The sequence below is a fragment of the Clinocottus analis genome, unplaced genomic scaffold, assembly GCF_023055335.1.
Source record: "Clinocottus analis isolate CAN_PGR_092001 unplaced genomic scaffold, fCliAna1.0.p SCAF_14, whole genome shotgun sequence".
In the NCBI taxonomy this organism is placed as follows: Eukaryota; Metazoa; Chordata; class Actinopteri; order Perciformes; family Cottidae; genus Clinocottus; species Clinocottus analis.
In genome coordinates this window covers 6,006,144-6,033,115 of record NW_027175865.1, presented here as the reverse complement: position 1 = coordinate 6,033,115, position 26,972 = coordinate 6,006,144, and the positions used below count along the sequence as shown (strand labels likewise).

Genomic DNA, 26,972 nt, shown 5'->3' with positions numbered 1-26,972 from the left:
ATTCAGTGGATTTATCAGGAAGTCACTGAAGACCTGATAAGACTTTTCTAAAACTGCAGCAAGTAACAATTAAGAAAAGGGCAACGCAACAGAAAGAGCAGCGTGTACAGTATATTCCGATTTGGCACAAATCTATTGCGATCAACATTAAAAATGTATGATATATACAGCCATTTTAAAGTATTTCAATATTATTCGTTGTTCATGATGGCGTCTGCAATCCTGCCCTAGATTCAAGAACCACAAGTATTATGATAATTAATTTAATATTTACTCATTTGTAAAAACATCGGCAAATGGAAGGCAACTTCTGAACATTTAAATTTTTTATTGAACATAAATAAGAAAAGAAAATTGTAGGTACAAAAATATTTAACACGTTTAGAAATTCTTTATACAACTATATACAGGCAGGGATCCATAGTGAGCCAATAAAGTAACAAAGCTTTGCGTGTCAGTTATTAATCCTGAATAAAAAACCACTTCCACCGCATTCAGCCTTCAACCTTCAACCTACACTCCAGTGTCCCATCAACATCCATCAGCTGGGTGTGACTGCACATGGGGAAAATGAGCACAAAAAAGGTGACCACCTTTTCTTTCAGAATAATCGCAGGCATAATAGCAAACCATTGTTTAGTAGTACTGATGTTTCTTTTACACAAACTAGAAAGATTGAACAAGAGAGGAAATGGAGGTTGTTTATCACCTATGTGTTGTGTAATGAAATTATTCTTGCTTCATAACAAATTCCTTTGAGGTAGTACACCTGAGAGAGAAATACAGGGGAAAGAGGGTAAAAAAAAAAAACACCTCGACAAGGAGAGACAAAAAGTGAACTTAGATAAACGCATGACTCAGAAATAGCTTCTTTTCCATTAATCAGCCTGCACTTACAAATAGAAAGTTAAAAGCTCAAACACATTTATTTCCATCAGCTTGTTGGATATACATTTATTATTCAAACATACAAAAAGATTGATAAGGTACTGTGCAGAGCAAATTGCTATATTCAGTTCGCACCAAGGAAACTCTCCCTCATAGACCTTAAAATTTACAAACGGTACAAAGTAACAAATAAAGAACAGACTGTAATGGCAGGATAAAAGCAATTAGATCACAGCATCTCTGCCGTCACAAATAAAAACAGGAAATTTCAACTGGCTGAATGGGGTGGTGGGGTTACTGTGAGGGTTTGTCCCCTCACACAACTTGTGGAATCCAGACTGAGGTTAAAATGTAGCTACACTACAATGTACACAAGGTGCCTTGAGTCAAATATGTTTATTAAGCTCTGGAGTGAAGTTGTCTCGTCAGCTGAGACACCAATACTGCGAGTGAAGGTTGTGTCAAAGTAATGTGCTGAATAAATTCTCCACATCCTTCTCTGTGACCTTGTATTTACAAAAACACTTCGTCGACAGCAAAACAATAGATCCCCCTTCACGCAGTAATAGCTGCAATCAGGTGGTTTTAGTTCACACTGTTTGTAGCTGCTAATAATTGCCTCCCGGCTGTTGTTTGGCCCCAGTTCCAGCAGAGGCTACTGACAAATTCAACAATGTTAAATTGTCAGAATGTATGAGATGGTAAAACAGTACACATATCCAAAAAGAGTGTGCAGTTTTCCTTAATTGCACTTCCTACTTCAATAGACCAACTCTCCTGCAGTCTGAAATCACATAAATAGCATTCATCCTCAGCTTCGACATATGGCTCTCATCTGGTTTCTGTGGCTGTTCACAGCAGGTCAGAGGACAGAAATGAGCAAATGCATGCTATTCTCCATGAGTCTTTAATTGAGCTTCCAACATGGTGAAGACTTTCAGTAGACGCAGGTCTGTGTATTTGCAACAGTCCCCTTATTAGTCCTTCAAAGTCCTCCTCCTAATTTTAAGTGCATTGACCAAGATGGGTATTGGTTTATGGTGTGGGTGCGTGTGGATGTGCGTGTTTTGTACTAGTTGAGGAAGCGACGGCAGCGTCTTGTACTGCAGTTGCAGTGCAGCTTGCTTTTTTCATCCTCGATGGGGAATTTGTAGTCATAGGTCAGTTCTTCTCCCCGGTAGATCTTCCTCAGGGCGAAGATGACGATGTGTTTGCGGCCGTCCACGTTGATGACGCGGGAGTAGCAGTTCGGCTCACACGAGTGGTTGATGAAACGAGCCGCGTTGCCTTGCATTGTCGCGTCCACCACGTCGAAGTCGTCGATGCGGAACATGTAACAGCCAATGCCCTGATGGAGAGGGATTTAACAACCCAGTTAGTCGCAATTTTCATTTTTTAAATACATTAGATATCTTGAAATTATGATCCTTACGTAAAGTATTTCCATTTTGGGATTACCCCTCTTCACAATATTATTCATCGCAGTGTCTGCAAGCCTGCTCAGAAAGTCTGACTTCTAAAGGACAACTTTTACTTTACTTTGTTTACTCACCTTGCCGTCGTAATATTTCTCCCGCTTATCAGTCAGAACAGAGCGAATGACGATGCCGGCGTACTCGATCACCATCTCGCCAGCCTCGATGTTCCGCTTGCAGAAAAGGCCACGACCATGAATTTCAGATCTAAGAGAGGATTACCGTTGAATACAAACAGTTAAATACATTTGAGAACAATTTGGGACAATACAAAAAATCTCATGTCTTTATTTTTATTTTTTTTGTTGACATTACCTGTAAACTCCTACTGCTTCTTTGGAGATTTTTTCCAGATGTCTGAATCTCATTGCCATGGGAAGCTCACTGCTGGTGGCGCGCCTGTCAGAGTGAGGCACAGAAAAGGTGGCGTCAACAAGGACATGGCATCTGCTAAATTACCATCTTTAGAGTTCCTGTTAGTGGGTTTGAATTTTAAAGTTAGGTTCAAGAAAGTGACACAAAGGTTCTGCCCTCACCTGGAAGACTTCAGCGGGAATTCATCCTCCTCCTCATCAAACGGGCCCACTATGTCAGGGAGCTCTCTGTGCTGTGATGCCAGGAAGTTGAACATATCAAAAGTGGCTTTCCTAAATATAGAAGAAAAAAAAAGAAAATCCATTTGAGGCGCCTCACAACATTTAACTCTGATAACATATCAATAATAAAAGTAACTGTCTGTACCGTGTGTAGACTTCAGTCCGAGCGCAGCCACTCGGATTGAGTGGAAGTTCTTCCTCGATGTCATCGCAGCGGTGGAAGCGGAAACGGTGCCGCTTGCAGTTTGCGGCACCCTGCAGTTGCTCCAGCAGAAAGATGACGGCGTCATGGACGACGCCGAGCACCCGCGGCCCGCCCATACCGCCCAGAGGCAGCTGTTTCAGATGGAAGCCTGCTCGGGCTTCGAGGACGCCGTCAATCACCGCACGCCAGGCGACTGAGGGAGCAGAGCGATAAGGAGGGTGTGAGAGCAAAGTGGCCGACATGCTGACAACTTTCTCCTTTTAGTCGCTCCTCTCAAACATTATGTAGCTCAAACACACCATGCCTAGAAAACTAGGCATCAGCATTGTTTACATAGTCAGAGCACGGGACGGTGACCAACAGCTCTTACCCTCTATGCTGTTGGCTTTAACACTGAAGCCATCATCGCTGGTGATTTCAAAACGCAGGTGGGGCTGGTTCATATACGTCCTCTTTCTGTATTTAGGTGCAGATGCATCTTCTTCTGAGCTAAAACCTGGAGAAATAAATGAGCCGTAATTGTAAAAAATGATCCTACATTATGTAAAGAATATTTCCACATTGAATTACATTAACATAACTTTTTGGGTCATTGGGAAGAGTAGCGGTTGATTACTAATGGACGTGCAAAAAAATAAACATTGAATTAGTTGCAAACCTGAATAAGGGCCCCATTCGGAGAGGTCTCCATGGCGAGCACTGACCCACATGTGTGTTTTACCCTGAATCTGACTCTTAAATTGTGGTGTTGAGGGGTGGTTCTCAACCAAAGGATGCCTGAGCAGAAAGAGTAAACAATTAAGTACAACAAATAGGTACCAAATAATAAGGAACAAAATTCAATAATGTACAGGCATGTTCAGAGAACTTGGGCATTTGGTTCATGAAAAATACAAAAAATAAAGATTGTTCCTCCTTTTAAAATGATTTATCTTTGATCTGTATGTTACCTGACACAAATCATTTACCTCTTTACACGATAGAAGAGTAATAAGGCTCTTAATGAGGGAGCCTTTAATGAGAACTAACCTGGTGGGGGCAGGAGGTGGTAGTGGAGCAGTAATTCTCAACTGCTTAGGCTCAGGTAACATTTTCTCCTGATCCATATCGAGGACATCCTTCACTGACGGAGCTTTCATTCTCACACCACTCGGCCTGTTGGAAGAAAACAAGACACATTTAGATGATGTAATACACCCATACTTGAGACTTTGACAACCCTAATGAAGTAAACTGCACTCTTGTTAAAGGTTTACATTTTTACAACCATATATGACAGACAACGGGAACATACCAAGAATCTTAAAATATAACAGTATGAAAATGGACAGCTGACCTACAAGGTCAAAATAATGCAGACCGCATTACAGATAAAAAAAAGAAAAGAAAACTCAATTTATTACTCAATTGTTTGTACTTTTATAATTTTGGAACCAACCAAATTATGAAGATAGCCAAATGTTGCGATAATAGTAATAAAAGTTGTAACCTAACAACACAAAGTTCCTTTTTGGAAAACATGCACTCGTGTACTTTGACTGCAATGTAAAAAAATAAAAAAAACTCAAGAAAAATATAATCTTTGAATACCTGGCTTCCTCAATTTCATCCGGCTCACTTGATGGATCCCTTAAGAAGTCCGTCTTGGATTTCTTCCTGGATGGCCGCTCAGACACTAATGACACCCTCTTGACTCTCACCTGGTGGCATGATGACGCTGGTGTTGGTTGTGGGCTGACAGTTGGTTCATTGGGGAAATCACTTGGGGACTCTAAGGGTGCAGCCTGAGACTGATCTGGTACCTCTGCGTCCTGAAACATGGACGGACTTGGAAGTCTGGACTTTTGCCGCAGATTTTTACTGAGGATGAGGGGTTGTGTCTTTGGCTCTTCGCGGTGGGTCGCCATGGCTCTGTCAATAATAGCCTGGGCTGTGCTTTCTTTAATGTTGGAGAAAGCCGTTTCAGGAAAACTCTGCTCACCAAGCGGAGTTGTGGGAGCCGGAGTCCCAACGTTTTTTACAGGCACGACTCTAAAAATGACTTTTCTCTCAGATGTCGCTGTGTTGTTACCGGCAGACGGGACGTTTGTGGCGGAGGGGCTAGAACGAGGTTTTATTACGACACGGGGGACTGAGCGTTGCAGGGCATTACCACTGTGGAGAATCTTAGCAATCTGGCTTATTTTGTTGTAGGCAGGAGAGTTTGTACTGAGGGACTGATAAGTGTTGGATCTCGGGTCTTTGATAAGAATCTGACCTTGCCGGTTGACTAGAAGGACCTGAGGAGCAGGAGCCGGGGTCGAGGGCGAGCTAGTGGCTGCAGCTTGATTGGGAATCGCAACTTGCTGCTGACTTCCTGTCCTCGAGTTGTCCAAGCGAATGGCAATGGTTCTTCCCATTGAGGCGCCAGGCTGGATGGGGACGTTTAGACCATTGATCACAATGGGGGAGGTGACTGCGCGTGGAACTATACAAACTGTGGCAGCAGCAGGGGACGCCAATGCATTATTTACAGTCTGTGTAGGTCGAGGGGGCAACATTAATTTGAATTTGCGCTGCTGTGGAAGACACGGCTTTGGCGACAAGCGTTTGAAATTTGAAACCGGACTTTTTGTCTTCACAATGATGGTTTTCATCTGAGTTGTGGGAGATCTTTTGGTTTTACGCTCTGGAACCGGAGTACACTCTGGAGAGTAGTCAGGGTCATTCAAATCATCTTTAAACCCTTCAACGGAGTCAGTCGATGAGCTACTGTCATCTTTATTGGCAACTTCGATGATCTTTGGGCACATCAGAGTGCCATCTTCGTTGATCTTTGGGCACATCGCAGAGTCATCTCCGGCAGAAATAAAATGGCCTGTAGTGGAATCCAAAAACAAATCATTTTGAAGTGTTGGTGTTTCAGAACTCATCTGGACCACTTCCTCCTGAAATGACATATCATCGTTTCCGTAACCTGCTTCAAGAACTTCAGATGGTGAGAAACTTTCCCGAAACTCTGGGTCAGCTGACTTTGACACTGTGTAGATTGGCTCCAACCGCTTGAGAGCGACCGTGAGACGTTTAGTAGGTGTATTATGGTTGCCGTGAATCGTATTCTCTTCATCTTCTCCTTCTGTGTCCTGCGCTTCATCGTCCACCACCTCGCTCTCATCACTCTCTGATCCGCCATCTGCTCCGTCCAACTGTGAGATTGACTGTGTTGAAGTGAGCTGTCCTGAGGTTTCCGAGCTGCCAGCTGCGTCGCACACCACTGTGCGTGAAAATTTCAAGTAATGGCTTGAGTCTTCATCTTCGGAATTCTCCCGATTATCTACTTGCATTTCCACATCTTGCACTACGCCCTCCACCTCTCCTCTCCCGCCTTGTGCTCCGCAGTGAAGTGCTACATTCTCAGTGAGCAAAGCCTCATCAAACTCAAGCTTGGCATTCAGCATGGAGGCCACTGCTACCTCTGTGTCAGTATCAAACACAGTGTAGGGCAGCTCCTGGGCCATCAGGTGAGCTACCTCCTCTTCAAGGTTATCAGGAGCTAATGAGATCCCATTGGTTGTGGCCACTGCTGTATCTTCGGCCTCAGATGATGCTAGGAAGTCGTGGGGAACCTCTGCAGAAACTGGAGTGGTAATCTTGAAGTTTTGCCTCCCTCTGGGGGAGTGAGTGATTGCTCCTCTTCGAGGCGACAGCCCTGCAGAAATGCTAGAGTTGGACCGAGGCGGGGAGCTCCAGACCGGTGATGCTGAGTTTTGTCGAGAAAGAGGCGGGGAGGCCGCACCCAGGGTTAATGATCTGGGAGGGGAGCTGAACAGAGCACATCTGGAGCTGATGGTGCCACCAGAGCGGAGGGTCATCGGTACAGATGGGTCGCTGTCTGTTGGAGAGGAACTGCAGCGGCTTCTTGATGAGAGCCTACGAGGCCGCCGGGTGTCCTCCAGGTCCCTCAATGTCAGGATGTGATGAGATTTGGGAAGCGCTGAACCTGAAACATCAAATAAAGAGTAAAGAAGAGGCAACGATGCCAATTGTATTCTTGAAGTAGACCCTGTGGCATTTGACACTCAACCGCAAAAAAAAAAAAAAAATCTTCATAAACTATTTACCTGGGGATGGAAGAGGTCGGGATGATCCTCCTGCTGGTCTCCTGGTCTGTGAGTAACCAGGACTTTTAGATCCAGGCGAGTTGTGCAGTTTAGAGTTAGGTGATGGAGTAGCGGACTTTACAGAGCCAGAGCTTGATGTAGAATTTAAACGTTCTGGGGAATCCATATCTGGCAAAGAAGCAAAGGTGTCATGTTGCAAAATTGACATTTCAGTTGGATCAGTTTTAATAAACGATTTAGCTGTAATAAAGCTAAATGCTGACCTCTGTGGCGGTTGGGACTGTGGATTATGGTGTGATTCTCTTCTTTGTCCCATTTCGGATCTTGTTCCTCACCAGGGAGAGGTGTGCTCACTTCTGTCACCTTACAGGTGTACTTGCAACGTCTACGGGGGTCAACAGTGCTCCAGTACAACCGAGAACATCTGGCAAAGGAAGAGAGAAAAATGGGTTAATGTAAATAAAGAAAAAAGGAGCAATAATTATGTTCCATTTGTTTTTATGTACCAAAAAGGTACTAAGAGATACGATTACCAGTATAATGACAATGCACACTTACTGATAACCAACAGGATACAGCATCCTCCCATTTGACGACAGTTCAGACAACACACCAAGTTTCTGAATCTGCAGAGAGCCTGGGAAAATGAGGAAGAAAATAAAACACGTTACAGCTGATTAAAGGCATTCTGATATGTAGCAGTAACATTGCAGCCCTGAATAGAACCACACAGTCTGAACAGGAGTCGAGTGGCTCAAACCAACAACAGCCAAGATATTCTCACCTATGGTCATGTTTATGGATTCTGGGTCCAGGCCTGTGAGAAACTTTCTTCTTAGATTGATCCCATCAAAGTCCACATATACCCGTCGAGGCACTTCAAACCCTTTTCCAGACACCATCTAGTATGATAAGGGTGTAAAGGGTCAAACATAAATCAATATAATGTAGAGAAATTCAGCAGGTGTAAGGTGTGTGTGGGTAAATGGATTGAGTAATGTTCAAAAATGTTAATCTGTAACTATAATACAAATAGAGATATTTTGGAGGGATATTGTGTCTATACCTTTGCACTGACAAGATCCCTGTGATTAGAGCAGTACACCTTCCTGTCCAGCTGAAACACACAGTTCTGGGCACGAGCACACATGAAGTGGAAATTACTCTGGCAGGTGGAAAGACAGCAGCCCACCGTGGCCCCGGACTGCCCACAACGATCACAACGCTGCAGAATAAAGTACAAATAATGTTACTTTACTTATACACAAACACACAGGTAGCTCACAGAGTTACAGAACTTGTGCCAATCCTTAAACATCTGGCAACAAAAAACATATACTTTATTTTTTGGTAATATCTTACCAGGTGGCGCCCTCTTGAGACAGCGCTGTGCACTTGCAATAGAGCACTATTGTCCTCATACACCTCTGCAGACCAAAGGCAGCAGTTAATGTGGGCCCACTCATTCTGTCCCAGGTACAATAGCCGTCCTGCATCCTATCGGGGGGAACACACAGTCACATCACTTAATAATGCAGAACATTTAGAAATAAGTCTTATCAGAAGAGTTGTAATGTGGAGCCACTGCAAACACGATGCATCGCGTTTCAGAATCCACAAGAGTAGCTGAAACAATTAGTTTCAATCTTTGGGTTTTTTAACTGTTAGTTAAATTGTCAAGTTTTTTGTCCTTCTTTATAATTTGTTATAACCAATTGGTTAATCAAGGAAATATACTGCAGACTCATGGATGATGTAAATATGTATTAGTTGCAGCCCTTGTAGTAAAAACAGTGAAATTCACCTTTGGCGCGTAGTCTCCATTTCTTTGACACAAGGCACACTGCCTCATATCTTCAGTCTTGGTTGTTGGCAGATCACTCTTCATACCTGAAGAAAGTAAGAGGACCAAATGAACAAATGCATGTTTTAAACCAGCGAAAACAAAAATAAGTGATGTACCATGCGGCAGCACAAATGATACAGAACAGGCTACAATGGTTTCCATACCACGTGAATACAGAGGGCTGTCATGCATTAGATCAGACTGCTGCGTAGTGACCGAGGACAGGACCGAGTCAGTTTTCCCCGCCTCTTGTCCCAGAGTCTCTTTGGACTGATATGTCCTTTCCAGCCACTGTGCATAGCTGTGCTCCTTAGATGGTGGGAGGACTGCCTCAGGAAGCATGCCACTACAGAGCGAAGAAAACCGGGTCAGACAGGACATTTGAGACAACTCCACCGTGAGTTGCACATTTACTGCTACAACTATGGCAAAAAGCTCCAATATACATACTGAGTGGTGACTATTTAATGTTTAGATATTGAGGGAGTAACGTTAAGTTTACTGCACATGGTAATTACCTTGGGAAGTCATGAGAGAATGTGTTCCACTTTTTCAGAAAGCTTGCAGGAAACCAACTGAACACCTGCTCAATCAGCTGCATAAAAAACACAATTTAATTTAGAAATTTATGGTGAATATTGTGGTCTATTTGTGGACATTTTGAAAAAAAAAAAGTTACTCGAAACAGTCTTTTTATAGACTTTAATATTTGTTTAATGACTCAGCTCCACATTACAGCTCGTATTCAAGATAACCATGAAAACAGAAGCAAAGTGAAATGAAAAGGAAAGAGGATTTTCAATGCAAATCATTGAAAATATGAGTCTCTAAAAATAAACTTAAACCGTGGGAGATTTGGAAGGGAAGCTTACTTTGACATAGCAGGTCCTGGCCTGACTGGTTGGTCTCTGGTCCTGAGGGAGAATCTCCTCCTCCTTCAACCACTTCCTCATCACAGAGACAACATCGGCATGGAAAACTTTCTGAGGAAGCAAGAAGAAAAAAAAGAAGGTCAGGGATTCAATCACGAGCAACTTGCAAGAGTGGGTTTGAGAAAAAAAAAATTACATAACTGATTTAATTACCATTTTTATTGATTTCTCTCAGCTGAATGTGCCAACACTTGCTGTATTCTATTCATTACTGTTTCCATTGATACATGCACAGGAATAAACAGCATCTGTTCTTAGCAGATAATCAGGAAAAATATACTCACTATTGAGGTGTAACCACCCTCTTTAAACTTCTTGTCCACGGCCTGTAGATCACACACTGGTTGCTGTTCCCTGAGAAATTGTGTGTTGGTTGGGTCCCGACACTGAAACAGAAAAAGAACAGCTAAAATAAGATGACTAATCCTGCTATCTGGTTGAGGGAACAAGGCTTCCGTTTAGTTTATTACTCTGGAATAAAAGTCCCTTGGGTAAGCCCTTACCATTTTACACATAAGAAGGTGCTGTGTGGTGTCATCGGAGAGGAGGTCAGTGAGCACCTCGTCCAACCCGGCTATCAGCCTGCTCTGCAGCTCCTCCTTCAAGCTGCTGTTTTCAGTTTGGCGCTCGCTGCAGGGTGAGCAAGTGAAATGCACGTCCTGTGGTCGGCTTGACAACAACCCAAACAGCTCATCTGTAATGGCAGACACATTTTAGAGGCATATTGTTGATTAAAGGTTAGATCTGAAGTATTATTCTGTTGTCCAGAATACTTTATGGCGCTCTTTAAGTAATCAAGATGTAGTTGAAATGGGATCATAAGCCCCTGTATTCTTTTACATGTAACAACCGATGTTTCATTGTGCAATACTTTGTTCATTTATAAAAAATGAACATATTCTACCAAATACGGAAACCGAGGGAAGTCTTTGGTTGGAATGAAAACCCTGGATCACTTTAAAATTTCACGGATGAATACATAGTGTCACTTACCTGAAAGTCCTTCACATGCGTGATGAATCCAGTGGCTGCACTCTAAACACTGAATCATCTGCGTATATTGGTTGTTGTTGTCCTCGTAGCATTTGTGGCAGACTGTGCAGAAATTGCCTGATACAGATACAGATCTTATATTAGTCACATTATCCATTTCTTGTGCCGCACATTTTAACTTTAAAAACTGACTATGTATACAAGTCCAGGTCGTCCATCGAAACAACACCTGAAGCATTGTTGTTTGTAAACACAAACACAGTTGGCCAGCTTAAGGCTTGCTTGGCCTATACACCGACACATGGGGCCCGAAGACTCTTTGACGATGCCCAGAAACATCCCAAACGCAGCAATAAGATTACAAAGCCTCTATAAAACACTGACATCTTACCTTTTTTGTGGAGCAAAGTGCAGTCAGGACAAAGATCCTGCTCGTGGTTCCAGGCCAAGTCCCAAGATTTTCCAGGTGTTACGCCGCAGCTTTTACACCGAATGCATGTCATGCACACCTGCACATTCACAAGGATGTCACAAAACATTTCTCCCTCAGGATTTCTCTCTATCCATAGGATGTGGCAAAACAAAAACAATCATGGCTATTAAAGCAATTACCCAGGGCATGTTGCAGTTCATAGGTTTAGGGTAGGTTGGTCCCAAGCAGGAAGGGTGGTATGCTGTTTGGCATCTCCGACACTGTAAGACTGGCTAGAGTGGAAAAAGTAAATCAATGATGAGTTATTTGATGGTGTTAATATTTGACTAGCACCTCTTCAGCTTGAGATCCCTCTCAAATTTGCAAACATGCTACTAAATAAAAATAATGTTCACAAAATGTTCATGTTCCATAAAGATAATTTCCATTCATACATTTCTCTGAAATGAATTAGATATCGCAAAGTGTAACAATTGAATTGCCAGTGTCTATTACATTACATCTTTCATTACCCGTGTGCTTGAGAAATGTTACCCCTTTTTTCTAGTTTTTAAAAAGATAGGCTCAGAGAAATGATTACAGCAAGTGACCCCAGTTTCAAAGTATACATGAGAACACGACTATTGCATTAGGATAGACTTGAAACATTTTGAACATATCTGTAAACACAATTAGGAGACATTTTAGCTTTGACATCATACTGCGAGTGATGCCGAGTTGGATACCTTTGTGCTCTTGCTTCGGCGGCCACACACGTGACAAAACTTGCAGCGTCTGCAGCACCAGTTCTCCTTGTTCTCCTTCTGGGGGCGCTCCTCTGGTGAGAGGCAGAAACTGTGGAACGGCTCACAGCAGATCTGGCAGAATATCATCTGATGGAAGTGTAAAGCAAAAGTTATTATTGGCCCTGCAAAGCACCAAAACAAAACACAGGCTTGGCAATATCATGTGTAAAATGTTAGCAACAGAAATACTATTCTAGCTCTGGTAAAGGATTACCTCATGTCGCCCTTTACTAGCGCAGAGCAGACAGACAGGTTGTGGTGTCGTAGGGACAGATGTGAGGACACTGAGGCCGCCCATTAGCCATACGTTCTGCACAGCACAGTCCTCCTGGTGAACACAAGGAAAGAAATAGAAAGTAAGAACAAAGATCAGTTTTTTCTTTGGTATTCTGATGAGGCGTGAGCTCAATAACTGGTCTGAAAGATCTAAAACTAAGGAGCTTCATTATAACCTTATAACAACAACTGCTGGTCCTAAACATGTCAGCAGTTTATTTCGAAATATAAATACCACCTAACACAATAAAAAAAATAAAGAAAACTCACCTTGAAGTCTACGCGAATCTTGTACTTGTTCTGCAACAAGCCCTTTTGGGGAAACCCGTTAGTTAATCCAGTCAGGGTGTTCACTGACGCACACTCTGCAGGATTCTGGGAATGAAGGACATAGTGTTTGTCAGTTGAGAGACAGTGTTTCGTCACTGTCTCTTTTACAGAACCGTCCTCCTGCTTCTCCTCTTCGGGCTGATGCCCTCGTCTGACATTCTGCTCCTCTGGCGTGCCCTCCTGTAACTCTGTGCCAGGATCCACTGTCTGAGGGGGCACTTGTACAGTTTTATCTTTGTTAGCGCTATATGTCTCCGTCAAAACATCTGGGTCCTGCACCTCAGACTCCAGATGTTCCTGAAAACCCAACTTTGCCGAAGCCCCTGACAGAGCTGAGTGTAGTATGGACTGGGGGTGTTGTTGAGATGGTGATGATATACATTTGTGCAAATGCAAGGCTGACTGCACCACGGCCTGGGGCAAACGGTGCAAACGTAACAGCAGAGCCTTCTGTGAAGAGTCTGTTATCGTATGCAGGGGAAGTGGAGCATCGGGAGGCGTTACGGGCTGGGACAGTTCTGGAGGACACTGTGGTGTGGAATGTGATGATTTTGAATTAGCCGGCTGAGTTAAAAGCTGGGACGATATTAGATGCGACGGGGAAGCACACTGATCTGGCCTCTGGGGACACTGCTTCGTCTTTTTCAAAACAGACTGCAGGATAAAATCAGGCAGACGGTGTAAGTGTATTTGGAGCTGCTGCTGCAGCTTCGGCATTGGGCTTCTGGGTGGGCTGGTTTCTGGTAAAGTTTCTCTGGGCTCCATCTCCTCCGTGTTCTCCTGTTCCTGTGGAGGAGGGGACTGCCTAAGCCAACCAGCACGACAGGTACCAAAGTGACACGAATTCTAGTGGCATGCAGAGGCGGCGACTGGCAGCAGCCAAAGTGACAGAAAAGGAGAGCAGTGCTATGACTGTGAGAATGTTAGCCAGGAATAAAAGGTAAGAAAAAGGTAAAGAAGAAGCTTTAGGCTGCAGCAGAGGCACTAACAAAAGGTGTTCAAGGTCCACCAGATAATCCCAAAAGCGAAACTGGCTTATTATTTTGCTGACATTTAGTATATGAACTACTGTCCATATATACAAAAACACTCACAAAATGTGTCACGTAAGTGTCAAACAGGCGAACAAGGTACAGGGGTGGATAACAATCACCAAAATTATAGATTTACTCCTTTGGGCTGGGCAAAGTTTAAAACAACTATTGATTGGTTACATTATTTTTCTGCGATTAATGGCATTATGCGCCAAATTCAATAATGAATGAGTATTGCGCGCTTTTATTTTCAAGTAATGTTAGAACAATATATCAGGCACTTTCAGAGCAACAGCAAATTAACATAAATACATTGTATATAAATCAGTTTTCTTGTTTTTTCTGAACAGGTAACAGAAGAAAGTAAGGGTTCAGTAGTAAGGGTTCCCGTTAGGGACAAGCGACTCGCGTTAACATGCCCAGCCCGAATAAATAAATAAAAATCTGCATTTAGATATATGGTATGCATTTGTATCATAAATGAGCATTTCCTGAATAGTGGGTCTCCACCAATAACTTGTACATTTGCTTTGCACCCAGCAGTATACTGTCGACAACCATGGACAAATCTGCAGCAAACAAAAGTCCATAAATAGGTTGAAACAAGGAAAAGCCACTTGTCGCTTTGGTTACAATGCGTTTTATATAGACCACATCTTGCACTCTGTTTATTGTTTAATGTTATGCACCACCCACCATGACAAATTCCTTGTATGTGAAAACCTACATGGCAATAAAGGGTTCTGATTTTGATGTTGTTGAGCAAGATGAGTTATTGGCTTGTGGCAACCAATGAGTCAATCGCCAATGAGGAGCAGCATGGCCGTATGCATGGGTACATGTCATGATAACTTGACAAAACCAGAGTTCATCACCAATTCACAAGCAACATACACAGATGGAGATAAATAAACGCTTGGAAACAGTGTCTGTGCATAAATATAGGGTGACTGCTTATGCAGAATGTTAGGGATTGAAGCAATGCAGATATAAAAGTAAAAGAAAAAAGAATTAGCAACTCTTTCAAATCAGAGCTTTGACAGTGGACAAGCAGACGGTTCTTAAATCACAAGATTGCTTGATTAGATTGGCATGTGATCTGAAATGTACAGTCCAACTAGAACAGGCAGAAGCAAAGCGTAAAAGGGCAAATCCCAGATGGATGGTTCATCTTAGCCAACAGGCTGGGCAACACTGAAATCAGAGGCGTTAGAAAGCGATGGTAGATTTTACTGATCACTTATCCCGTGAGACCCGAAAGGCTTAGACTGTCAGTTAGTTAGGTTTTTAAATCGTTAGGTTTGTCAAAGTGATATTTATTACGGCTTTTACAAATCAAGTTTAAGGTCGTGTTACTTTTTATGAAGAAATTTCTTATTTAAGGTGATAACATCCGGTCATAGTAGTTATATTTTGCCGATTTAATGCTCACACTTATGAGAGGTCATCAATTTATTTATTCTGAATCTTTGTCCCCCTCATGATTCAAAGTCCCAGTCATGAACCCTGTTGTAAACCATGTGTGCATAATAAAGGATGGCTGCAATTTGGGACAAGTAGATGGCACTAAATTATCATATTCTGTTAAAAGGACGACGGTAGTCCTTTTAACAGAAGAAGTAGTTTTTCCTTCCAGTTTAGATGTAGATTACGTTTCAGAGGCTAAGTCTAGATAGACCAGTGCCATGCTTGATCATGAACACACACCAACTCACCTATAATTCATAAAGCGTGAGGTCAAGCACATGCAAGGTGTTTAATATGAAGGACAAAAGCTAAAAGTCAGAAATAGAAGTTTAGCAAGGGTGAATTTGAAAGACTAGACTCACTCACTCCAACAAAGATGATCAAATAAAATGTGAAACAGAGTGAGACACAGACCTGGGCAAAGTGTTACTTGGAAATATTTGTGTCGTCTAAATCATGATTAATGTCAGTTAATCAATTAAATTTAAACTGACAAATTTAATTACAGAAATATATGATACAAAAAAAAGACAAAAAAGTATCATTTTCATACATCACATTTCTGGAAGACGCAAAAAACATTTTATAAAAGCACAATTTGACCCAGGTTTGATCAGATGGAACACTGGGAGTGAGGAGGGAAATGTGTTGGATGTTTTTACCTTGTAAGCTCTGGGTCTGCTCGCAGATCCTCTGGCAAATGGCCGGCGAGGTTTCACCACCTCAGCTAGAGGGTCGTCTGGCAGAGGAGCGCCGTCTGGAAGAGCGACATCTCCAATAGGAGAAAAATAGATCTGAGACAGTCCCATAACTAACATATTATATTATCTAACACCTGCTGTTGACGTGATCATGGAGCATAAGTTTTGGGTTTGTGTGCAGTGCACAGTTGGAATCCAGAGAAAAATGGTGAGGCTGCTAGCTAATCTTTAAAACTCTGTTACCTGTTCCATTAAATATAAAAGTTATCATTTGTGATACGCTGGCTGCGACAAACCTGTGTTCGGCCAAGATCTTCAACCCACTACCTGCTAAACCAATACAGTGACAGGAAAAGACACACCGAGAGGTTTGTGTCACAAGGACAAAGCATTAGTTACCTGGTTTGCTGGCTCCAGCTACAGTTTTCTTGACTGGCGATTTCTCCGCCTTATCTTCTTCTTCCTCCTCCTCCTCAGATTCAGACTTGAGCAGGCTGCTGTAGGAGCGCGGTGTGATGTTACGCAGGGAATGTTTCCTGACCGCAGGGGCCATCGACGACGATCCGTCACCTGCGCCGTCAACCTTCCAGTTATCATCTTCACCGCTCAACACCGAGCCCACAAAACGCCTCGCCTGGACTGAGAACAGGGAGCCCCATGATTAATTTTATGAACTAGATATTTGGATGTTCACGAATTTGTTTAGACCATAAATAAGTGCACATGAGTTTGAAAAAGACTCATTCACTCTGGGATAAAAACAAGAGCATTATCTAATACTTAAAGACTTACGTTTCAGTGGTTTGACAACCCGGTCAGTCTTCGCTCTCTCAATCCGCTCACACTTCCGATGTCTGGGGAGAAGAAACAGTCAAGTGTCACTATAATGTATAAGAAGAATCAACTTGCCTTCACTTCACTTTTTTGTGTGGCCATTGTTTAAATTTAAGGTAATCAGAATGCAAATATGAGTAACAGGTTACATAGTTCAGTATTGAGGCATTTCTTCACTTGATCAGTCGCCTAATCGTCCAAAGTTTATTTTAAGTGACAAAAAAAGAACAACTTGAGATCCTCATATTTAAATAGTTTAATTTATGCTGCCAGCTTTTGTCTCCTTAGCCTTTTCCCCAGGATGCTCTGTAAACTCAACAAATAGAATTTGTGATGAGTTTAACTTACATGCAACACTGGCGCTTGGTGTTGGGCCCCCCGAACTTGGGCTTATCGAGGCAGTTTATACACTTTGCACAGTCCTCCATTATCAAACAGCCTTCGCAGCACCCACAGCGTCGGGCACGGATTCCCCCGGGTGCATATTGACTCAGGGTCTTCCTCTTTCTGAACCTGAGGCCCTTGCCCCTCCCCCTCCTCCTTCTCCTCCGCCGCTGGCTGTGTTCCTGAGAGACAACCCACTGAGCCCTGTCCTGATCAGAGACGTCATCATCATCTGCCACATCTGCAAGCAAGAGACGGAGAGGATGGGTAAAAGAGGCCCACAATATACATTTCAATCATTATTAAAGTACATGTGGTGTGGGGCAGACATCTGTGGAAGCCAAAAACTTACTATTCAGTCTGCAGGAGACATTACAGGTCTAACTGCTGTGATTGCAGGTGCGAATATATTCATTTAGTGGTCTTTTGTCTGGTTTCTACAGCTACAAGTAACTACCGGTTGCCTGAAGTGTTGGAAATAAGGAAAAGTCACTCTAGAACAATGTTAAGTGAGTGGACAAACACATCAGGAGTCTCTGTCAACATTTTTAGCATTGAAAACTACAAGAAATAGATTTGAAACTCCTTTGACAACCTCTGGAATCCCCCAGTAGTAGTATTTCAATGCCAGCCGGCACAGAAATAAATTACTGTCATAATTTTAAATGCGTAATGTAGGTGGACTAACATTGTGTCAGGATCTGTGTTTCCCAACAGCACTAGATGTGTTCATAAGGAGACAAAATTCAGGGCAGTGAGACTACTTGTCAAACGGCACTTCCTCACCTCATACTGAGAGATGCTCACTCGACCAGTGTTGGGTAAAGCTTTCCAACAGCGGTGGCTAATCTGTGTGTGACAAAAGATATTTTTGCTGGCAAATATCTTAGTTACAACTACATTAAGCTAACAAAGCAGTTTTTTTTATGGTTTGCGCTCAGCAGGTTAACTTTGCCAAAAGCTATCAAAATTGTGATTTGTTTTTTGTTTTTAACAAAATAATCTTTTTTTTGGACTTGGATTTTTATTACTGCCAGTTCAAAATATTTTAGCTGGTGAATGTTTTGATTGCAATACATACATACAGAGCAGCTTTGCCAAACAACAACTGGCAGAAATGCTAATAAAGCATTCAGGAGCAATTGGATTGAAAACAGATAACCTACCTGAGAGCATGGCTACATACAGTATCAAGTCCACCTGTGTTTTACAGTCAATCTGAAAGACGTGGTAGTCCTGAGTATTTCAGGGTAGCAGTAACTCCAACTGTACCACAGCAACAATTGACACTGCACACAATATGCGAAAAGCTTCTGAATTTGTCTTTGAAGGGTTCAGAAACTTCAATTGTAAAGATTTTGAGGTATTTTTAAATCCCACATAAATGCAACTTAATAAAAGTATGATGGGAAACCAGTAGGGACGACATGGCGTTAAATTATTAATAATTACATCCCATTTTGTTTACACATCTCAGAGTAGTATATAACAATCAATTCTAATAATAGAATGAATGCGACTTGGATCTGAATATGCGTCGTCAGATGGTGCCGAATGAAAAGGATTCAACAGTTTTCTGGATGCACAATCCACTGTCGTATCACCAGGATACAAAATCATTGTAACTAACATTACTGCCCACAGCAAGCAACAAAAACGTTAGTAGTTTCTAAATCCTTTATTTTGTGAGAAAACTGAAATCAACGCTCTCAGACCTCTTAAGCGACGCAGTTACTAAATTGAGAGCTTGACATCCCTCCTTAGTGGTCAGATCTTAACGAGAGAAAATGTATTTGATCCAGAATGAACCCATTCAGCATATCACTTAATAACTTGAATGCTTTCTCTTTATGGCATCATACACAGCGAGTGCACTGAGATAAACTACCTTGTTTATTAAACCTCAATTAAAATGTACATACACAGTGCAAAGCAAAATGCACTGATGTGCTCCTCTTCCTCTTGTACAGTTACAGAGAAGTTCAGTTCTGCATTCTGCTGAAATCCAAACACATGCAAATGCACTGTACCTTCTGCTGCAGGAGAAAAAGTGATGCCCTCTCTCTCGTGTAGCGGCAGGGCGCTGAGTCGGGGGATGTCATCTGGCACCATGGCACGGGGCTGCCCCAAAGCCACTGCTGCTGCCCGACACACATGTTTGATCCTCGGACCACCAAGCGGCTGCTCCTGCACACAAACCCAAAACATATGGTGAAATGCAGAAATATTATTCAATAATACATTTGTTTGGTATAGCGCTTATAAAAAAAAGGGTACTCAAGGCACTTTCCATGGTGAAAAACAACAATAGAAGCAACAAGAGATGACAATAGTGAGAAAATAAAAAAAAGTTTTAAGTGCCGCGTTGAAAGTGGCGAGTGACGGCGAATGCCTATTTGATGGTAAACAAATGATCGAAACATTATTTGCGAGATATACAACCGCCCTCTAAAGATCTAGTCTGACAATATACAAACAGTATGATACTAGGGCTGGGCGACATGGCCAAAACCTTCAATGCAATATAGGTTATTTCATATCTTAAATAAATAAAGTCTATATGAAATAATTACAGAGTGAAGCCTATTTTTGTATACTCCTGTGTGATTTCATTACTTGACAAATGAAAACAGTTAAACAGAGTGGTAACATAAAGAAATTTCCTCAAAATAGTTTACATCAGATCTTATGAATTTGTGTGCTATGTATCATCAGTTTAGTTATTCTTTGTGAAGATGCTGCACAAAGAAATATGCACTTTATCTTTTTTTTGGTATGCGGATGTACAGCAGCAGCTGATGCTGGGTTTCCACTGCTTGAAGTGCAAAAGCAGGAGTGTTTCCTAATGGCTCAACACCCTAACTATGTGTGGTTGTTTGCACAGAAACACATAAACAACACAGGCAAGACTGTTAGAGGGATCCTCCTCAGCACGTAATAAATGATCAAGGTAAGAACCAAACTGCAGGTGATTACAAGCACTTGAGAGGACTGATGCTGCTTCACTCAAAACACAGAAAATAAAACAAACAAATGTTAATTTTTTAGTTGAAAGTATTACCTGAGGATTGATTTCTTTGGGAGATACGCCAACTCTCTTCCTCCTCCTTCTCCTCCTTCCGCTCACTGGCACTCGTGGTTCTCTGGAGCCCAACTATCGTACCAAACAAAGAAGAGAAACAAGGTTTTATGTAAAAGATGCTACAACGTCATTATGTTACAGTACCTTCTGTAATAAATATTCATGTTACTTACAAACTGACATGTAAAGTTCAGACTAAAATAAAACGGCAACACTAATGTTGCTGTGTGGATGTGGTGAGTCATTACCAGCAGGTATTCACCGAGGCTGATACAGACTCAAATAACTGAATCATTATCTGGGACAATGGGGTCAATCTTTTTATTTATATACTTTAAATATGATATATTGGAATTTGAAACCCTATTTAAGCTTTGATCAAATTGTTTGTCTGCATTAAAAAGGTTAACACGAGAATTGTAGTTCAATTTTGGACCAAGTTATTGGTGTAGGATTATAATAACAATTCAGTTTCTGTCTTTGTTATATTTGGTTTTCAATGTTAAGAAAGCAATGTTAAAAACCAAGCCTGATGTTCGTATCCACATAAAAAGAATGATCCTCATCACTGCCACACGGTGAGACATACAGCTACAGAGGGACAATTATTTAATCGGATGCATCTTCTTTTATACTTCTGTATAGATTGGATTCTTACCTGTGACAACTTGAGCTGCTTCTGCTGATCAATTTTGAAGAGCTGGACTTTGGCTTTCTTCAGCAGGTGGAGCATCGTCTTATTAGCTCCACTGAGACCAATTCGATAGCTGGGCCCGCTGACTTCTAATGCCTCATGACTCTCTGCAGTCATGCCTGCTGCTTCATCTGTAGCACAGTGTGAAGAACGTGTGAATAGTGTGGTGTACGACCAAGCGCTTTGTCATTTTTCGACCGTCAATTAATGTATACTAAACAGTAAAATAACTTAAATTATCTCTTTGCAATTTCCAAGACATTCAACCTTTTAATGGAGTTGCGTCGAGATTGCATAGTGTAGTTGCATTCTCTAGGACATCTTTATTGTCTTTTTCTAGTTTGACCTGTCTAATAAAGCTACGTCTTAAAAATTGCATTAAAGAAATACATTTAAAATACTGGCTGAAGCATCTGCTGACTTTTTTTCCTCAATGGTCCATGAACTCAAGTGTGTAGTCCTATTTATATTAAAAACATATCACCATTTCAAAAGATACATTTTGTGCAGGAAAAACATTATAGGGCATCTGCAAAAACAAGATCTTCATAGATAATAAACATAAAAAGAAACAATTCTTACCATTGTTGCCTGTATCTGCGAACGGCAAATGTGAGAGTACTTTCATCTCAGCGTCCACCGACACAGCTAGTTTCCTCACAACACCAGGAGAGTCCATCTCCTCCATCGTGATCTTTGACCGCCGTCTCTTCTTGACATAAGTCAAACCGTCGCCATGATGTGCCGGATCCTCCTCTGTGTAGGAGTGGCCTTTCTTCTTCTCTGCCAGTTTCAAGGTTAGTTTCTTGAGGTTTTTGTAGATCTCTACATGACTCGTTCCTGGCCTGGGCTTTGATGAGAACTTTGTCACTGCAGACAGGCTGTCAGTTACAGATATTGATTCACTGTCTGACTGCAGCAGGTTGCCATCATAGCTCGACTCATGACATGATGGACTTGGTTTTCCGTCCTCTCTCTGTTGACTTTTCAGCAATGCTGAAAGAGGCCCCCTTGGAAAGGCAATCATTTGCTCATCCAAGAACCTCTTTGGAGTTTTAATGACGCGTGAGGACCGTGCACTCATTACAGGAGTGGATGAGTTCTTCTGGACTTCTTTAGGAAACAAGCTCAGCTCACCCTCAGATGGAGTGATACTCTGCATTTGCTGCTGCTGCTGCTGCTGCTCGTTCCCGTCCAGCATTGGTGTGGCCGGAATGGGTTCTGCCACATAAGTGTAATAAACACGCCTAGTGCGACTACGACATATTTTTGGAGGACTTAATGGTGGAGTGTTTTTTCGTTGCTTCCGCCTGTGCCCCAACAAAGATTTGCGTCTTCTTTGTGATTTGTGCGTTTTTTTCCCAGAAGAGTCTGTTGCTTTGCACTCAAGGGGCATCGCTGCCTCTTCTCCACTCTGGGCACCGGCCTCAGCTCCAGCCTCTGGAGAGGCACCCATACCCTTGGCTATTCTCTTCCTCTGGCGTTTGTGGAAGGATGCGAATGACAGAGCGACTGCTTGGGATGTGCGTCTGGTGTGCCCAAATCGAAACCCCCTCATGCCTCTCACAGATCGCTGTGGCTGTTGGTCTGTGTCTGAGTTCTCCGACACCTCGCCGAGTTCTCTGACCTCAGTAGGTTGCTTGTGGCCACCAGCTGAGGTAGCGGCTGTTTGGTTTTGCCGACTGCGCGAGTGCGGCAATTTTCCTTCGTTCCTAATAAAGTCAGCTGATCTTGTACGGCTCTGTCCCCTTGAGGCCTGCTCGCCAGCATGTTTGGCTTTTGCAGAGAAAGCTACCTGCTTTCCATGCAGTTTAATTACCACCGTGGGTAATTCTTTGTCTTTTGCTGGTCTCTCTGTGACACCCTGGCCTTCTTTAGAGGCCCTTGGTACAATTTTCCCAATAAGACTCGGTTTTGGGATATTGGGTGTAATATTTCCAATGAGAAGCGATGCTGCTAGAGAACGGCCTGAAGCTTGATGAGGCTTTGCTGGGCTGAGTAACGATGCCTGAGAAGCTTTCTGTGGACCAACTGTTGAGGTCCCAAATCCAAGGAAAACTTCCTCCTGGAAAAAAAAAAAAAAAAAAAACACAGAAAGTACAACCTTTAGGACATAAAACATTTGAGCATTTTGAAATGAAGACAGGACTGGTATGCTGTACACCCTACAAAGCAGACAAAAAAAGAAAGACATGAAAATGTTTAAAACTTAATGACAAATGCATAAAATAATTTAGTTATCCAGCATTCCTATAATAAAGAGAGCTGATATGAAAGTGGTAGTAAACACGACGACTTTGTTGGCTGAGTATTGTGATTCACTCAATGATAATGAAAGGGTTTAGCGGGTGCTCGGCTTCCTGTGTGTGTTGGGAGGATCAGTGTCAATAGGATGACACCTTCTTGTCGTCATAATAACTTGTTGAAGCACATCAAACGTTTGAGCAATTTCTATAAATTATTTAAAAAATAAGCAAATTGTTTCTTTTCAATAAAGTTTTTTAGGGACATTCCTTTTTAAAGAACTTGCCCTGTTTAATTTTTACAATCTGGTAACTAATCAAGAGTGTACGTGTTTCTTGCAAATTATAAAGAAATTGCATATTTACATATTTGTTTGGGGTTTATTGATTTTAACGTTTTCTGTTAGCTTTCTGATAATCAAAGAACCCTACTGTTGCGTTTACTTTTTAAGAAGAGATCCATGCCTTTGGGTAGGGTAGGCTATGAGCAGACTTTGAAAGCCCATGAATCCTAAAGGGTTGGTCATTCTGGTTAATTACACCACGTTCTAACAGTCTTGTATCGGTTAACATGTAGGAAAAAACCGTTCACATCGAAAGGGGAGGGGCCTGAAAGTGATTGATTTCTGATAAAATGGAGATTTGGTACTTTCTCCCCCACTTCTGAGTCATACCATGATTATCATGCACTCTCCTATATGATTACTTTTCCAAATAACTGCAGAGCACTTGAGTATGTGCCACTACGTGATGCGTGGTATCCAGTTCATCAGCACCCACAGGCTTTAAGCCATGTGACTCAGTTACAGTCCACTCTAAAGGGATTGTGTCAGTGAAGTCCAACTGATGTCAGAGACTAAAGCCCCTGTTCTGGAGATTAAATAATAACATCAGATTTGGCAATATATCATTATCAAAATCATATCTGAATGGAGCAACAATGAGACCAACTTGTAAGTAAATATAACAGACTAGGTTCTATAAAGAAATACTGAAACTAACAACAGTGTGGTAGATTAAAGTCCTCTCATCAGTTTACATCAAATACAGTAGTACAGTCTCATTATGAAGACTCCTGCTATTACAAGTTAGGAAGTAAGGTTTTGCTAAGAGCATCCTTAAACTTTGGTTTAGCAGACCTCTCACAATAACTGGATAGGAATAAATAGGGGGTCAAAACAATACCATTTTAAATTGTTGTCTGCATTTTAGAACAGATAGTGAAACAATATTTTGTATGAAACCATCGACACGGTAACCAAAAACTGAGAAGTAAGCCACAACATAACAACCACCCCGAAACAAACTATATATACACACACACTACAATCTTGCAAGAGCATCCATAAAAACAGACAGTTATTTAGTACAAGACACACACAGTGCATCCTAACTAGATGACTGCAGACATGTTTTTGTTTTTTTATCCACTTCATTCTAGCAGGTAGAAGGGCACTTGGCAATAACTCATCATTTGTGACAACGCTTATGCAAGCAACGCAAATGTGCTCCTCTGAGAGCATGGTGGCCATGCAGAGAACCCTGCTCTCTTTTTAAAATAAACTGACCGTATAAAAGTTGGAAAAGCTTTGATTCTTCGTTTGCATCACCTGTACACAAATCTCAATAAGAATGCATGATGGGAGTGATACATGTTTGGTAACATGCACTATGCAAACGGAGGTTTTAGAAAAGGCTCATCTTCCAGTGTGTGACTTTGTATATTATAACGTGAAGGTGGAGTTTCTGTTTTCCTCTCCCTTGCGCCACACGTTCAAAACACCGTGCAATCAGCTGACCGCTCAAGTGGAGAAAGTGATCCGCCTTTAACAGCGGCGTCGTTTTTACTACGACAAGATTATCAACGAGTGCATGTCAGCGCTATGTGGGAAGTTCAACTCAACAAAACGCGACAGGGGATGTACAAACAAAGACATCTACTGGTTTCCACAACAAAACGCCTTCACGATTGTCATCATACCGCCAAACTTTCCGCCTAATGTTCTTTTCATGCAAAACAACTCAGCTGGAGCTACGATGATCTCCGTGTGTCTGTTGCAACTTAAAAACCTAACGTGAACAATGAATAACTGAATAGTCAATAAGACGAAATATCTACCAATTTAAGGAATGTGTAGCACAACGTACCCCGCAGACGGGCAGCTAGCTCCGATGCCTATTTGGGGTTAGTTTTCAAGCTAAGTTACCGCTAATAGCTTTACGTTAGCTTGAACACTTTTAGAAAGTAACAAACAAATGAATTTGAACGTGCTTTTGAAAGAAAAAACCGTACACTTGCGTCGTATTGTTACCCATCGAGCTGACATGCTACAGTTAGCTTATTCACCTCACTGCTGCTGGACTCGAAGCCCGCATCGCTCTGCCTCCTGTGCTTCTCCGTCACGCCGAGCAGACGCAGAAGGGCCGGGTCCTCGCTCAACGCCAGGCCGATGTTTACGGGCCTCGGCCCTTCGGTAGGCAGCTCCCCATCGTCGGAACCCAACCTTCCGCGTTTGGTACGTTTCTCCGACCGCAACCTGCTGCGAGCCGGACATGGCCGACCTGGGAACCGAGCCCGGGCCGGCGCTTGGATACTCAATCCCGCAACGGTAGCGGGAGATGATAATCCACCTCCCGATGCCGCCATTATTTACTACAACAACACGGACGGCGAGCTGGCAGAGTGTGACAGCAGCGATAAGTGAGGCAAGATGGACTGCGCCGATGCAAAGGCGCGAGATAGAAAGAAATCACAAGTGCATCATGGGAAAACGAACTTCTCCCCCTCATGAAGCGATATTATGCATATCCCGCCCTATTCTGCCTCTGATAAAGTCTACTCTGCCTCTGATTGGTTTACATGGATATGCTTAACTTTACCCTAACCAATCGCGTAAATCTAACCAATCCAGCCAAACAGGTACATGCCAATCGGAGGCATAGTAGGGCGGGTCATGCCTTCGCCATTGCAGGATTAGGATTCCAAATTGAGGCCCCAGGACGACGCCAGTTCGGCAAATTGCGAGACTTCGCTTGTGAAGACCATTTTTTTTGTAAATCAGGTGTAACGTTAAACATGAACTATTTTGTATAGATAGATGAACTATTATAGCTTCTATAATAGGTGTAATAAGTATTCAGATCACATGTACAAGTTGCAATATCTTAAACTACTACATTTCTAGTCCTGCATGCAAAAGCGAAGAAGCAGCTAATGTTATTTTATATGAACAGATGTATGTTTTGTACGTACATCTCAAATAGCAAAGTAACTAGTAACTAAAATAAATGAAGTGGAGTAAAATGTACAATATAAAGCTGCAAATAATGGAAACGCTCAAATAAAGCAGTGCCTCAAGAACTTCAACATTGTACTTGTGTATAATGTCGTACTTTGTTACTTTATACCCCTGAGTTGTACATATAATTATCACTTCCATCATTATTTTGTATTTGTGTGAACAACGTAAAAACATATTGAGCTTTAGACTTTTTTAGTATATTGTAGAAGCAAAAATGTACATTAATCTGTGGTTAAGCAATAATATAATCAATAATTTGCATGTTGGCATCTATACATTAGACCAAAGTTATAGTATAGTAATTAAAAATATATATATATATACATTGTTGAATCTATTGTATTTGTATTACTTAGAGGACAAAAGTATATT

At 42.0% G+C, this 26,972-nt stretch overlaps 1 protein-coding gene across 4 annotated transcripts; it reads right to left on the bottom strand.

Annotated features, from left to right (window-relative positions):
* Positions 1-308: 308 nt before the first annotated feature.
* kmt2ba (lysine (K)-specific methyltransferase 2Ba) lies at positions 309-25,994 on the bottom strand. Of its 4 annotated transcripts, none has more exons than XM_068575182.1 (36): positions 25,646-25,994; positions 21,638-23,120; positions 21,020-21,186; positions 20,341-20,433; positions 19,310-19,466; positions 17,244-17,520; positions 16,854-16,915; positions 16,461-16,700; positions 16,023-16,132; positions 12,800-13,645; positions 12,468-12,581; positions 12,194-12,340; positions 11,648-11,740; positions 11,427-11,544; positions 11,036-11,152; positions 10,546-10,736; positions 10,327-10,428; positions 9,983-10,093; positions 9,629-9,705; positions 9,275-9,456; positions 9,069-9,154; positions 8,627-8,761; positions 8,331-8,489; positions 8,049-8,166; positions 7,823-7,901; positions 7,528-7,688; positions 7,265-7,432; positions 4,755-7,143; positions 4,194-4,319; positions 3,823-3,941; positions 3,535-3,660; positions 3,105-3,357; positions 2,900-3,010; positions 2,679-2,762; positions 2,441-2,570; positions 309-2,236 (listed from the first exon to the last, which is right to left on the bottom strand). In XM_068575182.1, the coding sequence occupies exons 1-36, from the start codon at positions 25,943-25,945 to the stop codon at positions 1,961-1,963; spliced, it is 9,507 nt and encodes a 3,168-aa protein (XP_068431283.1). In that variant the 5' UTR covers positions 25,946-25,994; the 3' UTR covers positions 309-1,960. The 4 variants fall into 4 exon arrangements, with proteins under 4 accessions (XP_068431283.1, XP_068431285.1, XP_068431284.1 ...); XM_068575184.1 differs by having other exon boundaries at positions 12,800-12,904; XM_068575183.1 differs by having other exon boundaries at positions 16,023-16,117.
* Between the last annotated feature and the right edge of the window lie 978 nt (positions 25,995-26,972).

Excerpts from the sequence above, each read along its gene's own strand:
- kmt2ba (XM_068575182.1), bottom strand. The coding sequence starts at position 25,945 with ATGGCGGCATCGGGAGGTGGATTATCATCTCCCGCTACCGTTGCGGGA. Across the intron at positions 7,433-7,527 it reads CAGTCCCAACCGCCACAGAG|ATATGGATTCCCCAGAACGT; the intron begins GTCAGCATTTAG and ends CTTCTTTGCCAG. Across the intron at positions 2,763-2,899 it reads TTCCCGCTGAAGTCTTCCAG|GCGCGCCACCAGCAGTGAGC; the intron begins GTGAGGGCAGAA and ends TCACTCTGACAG.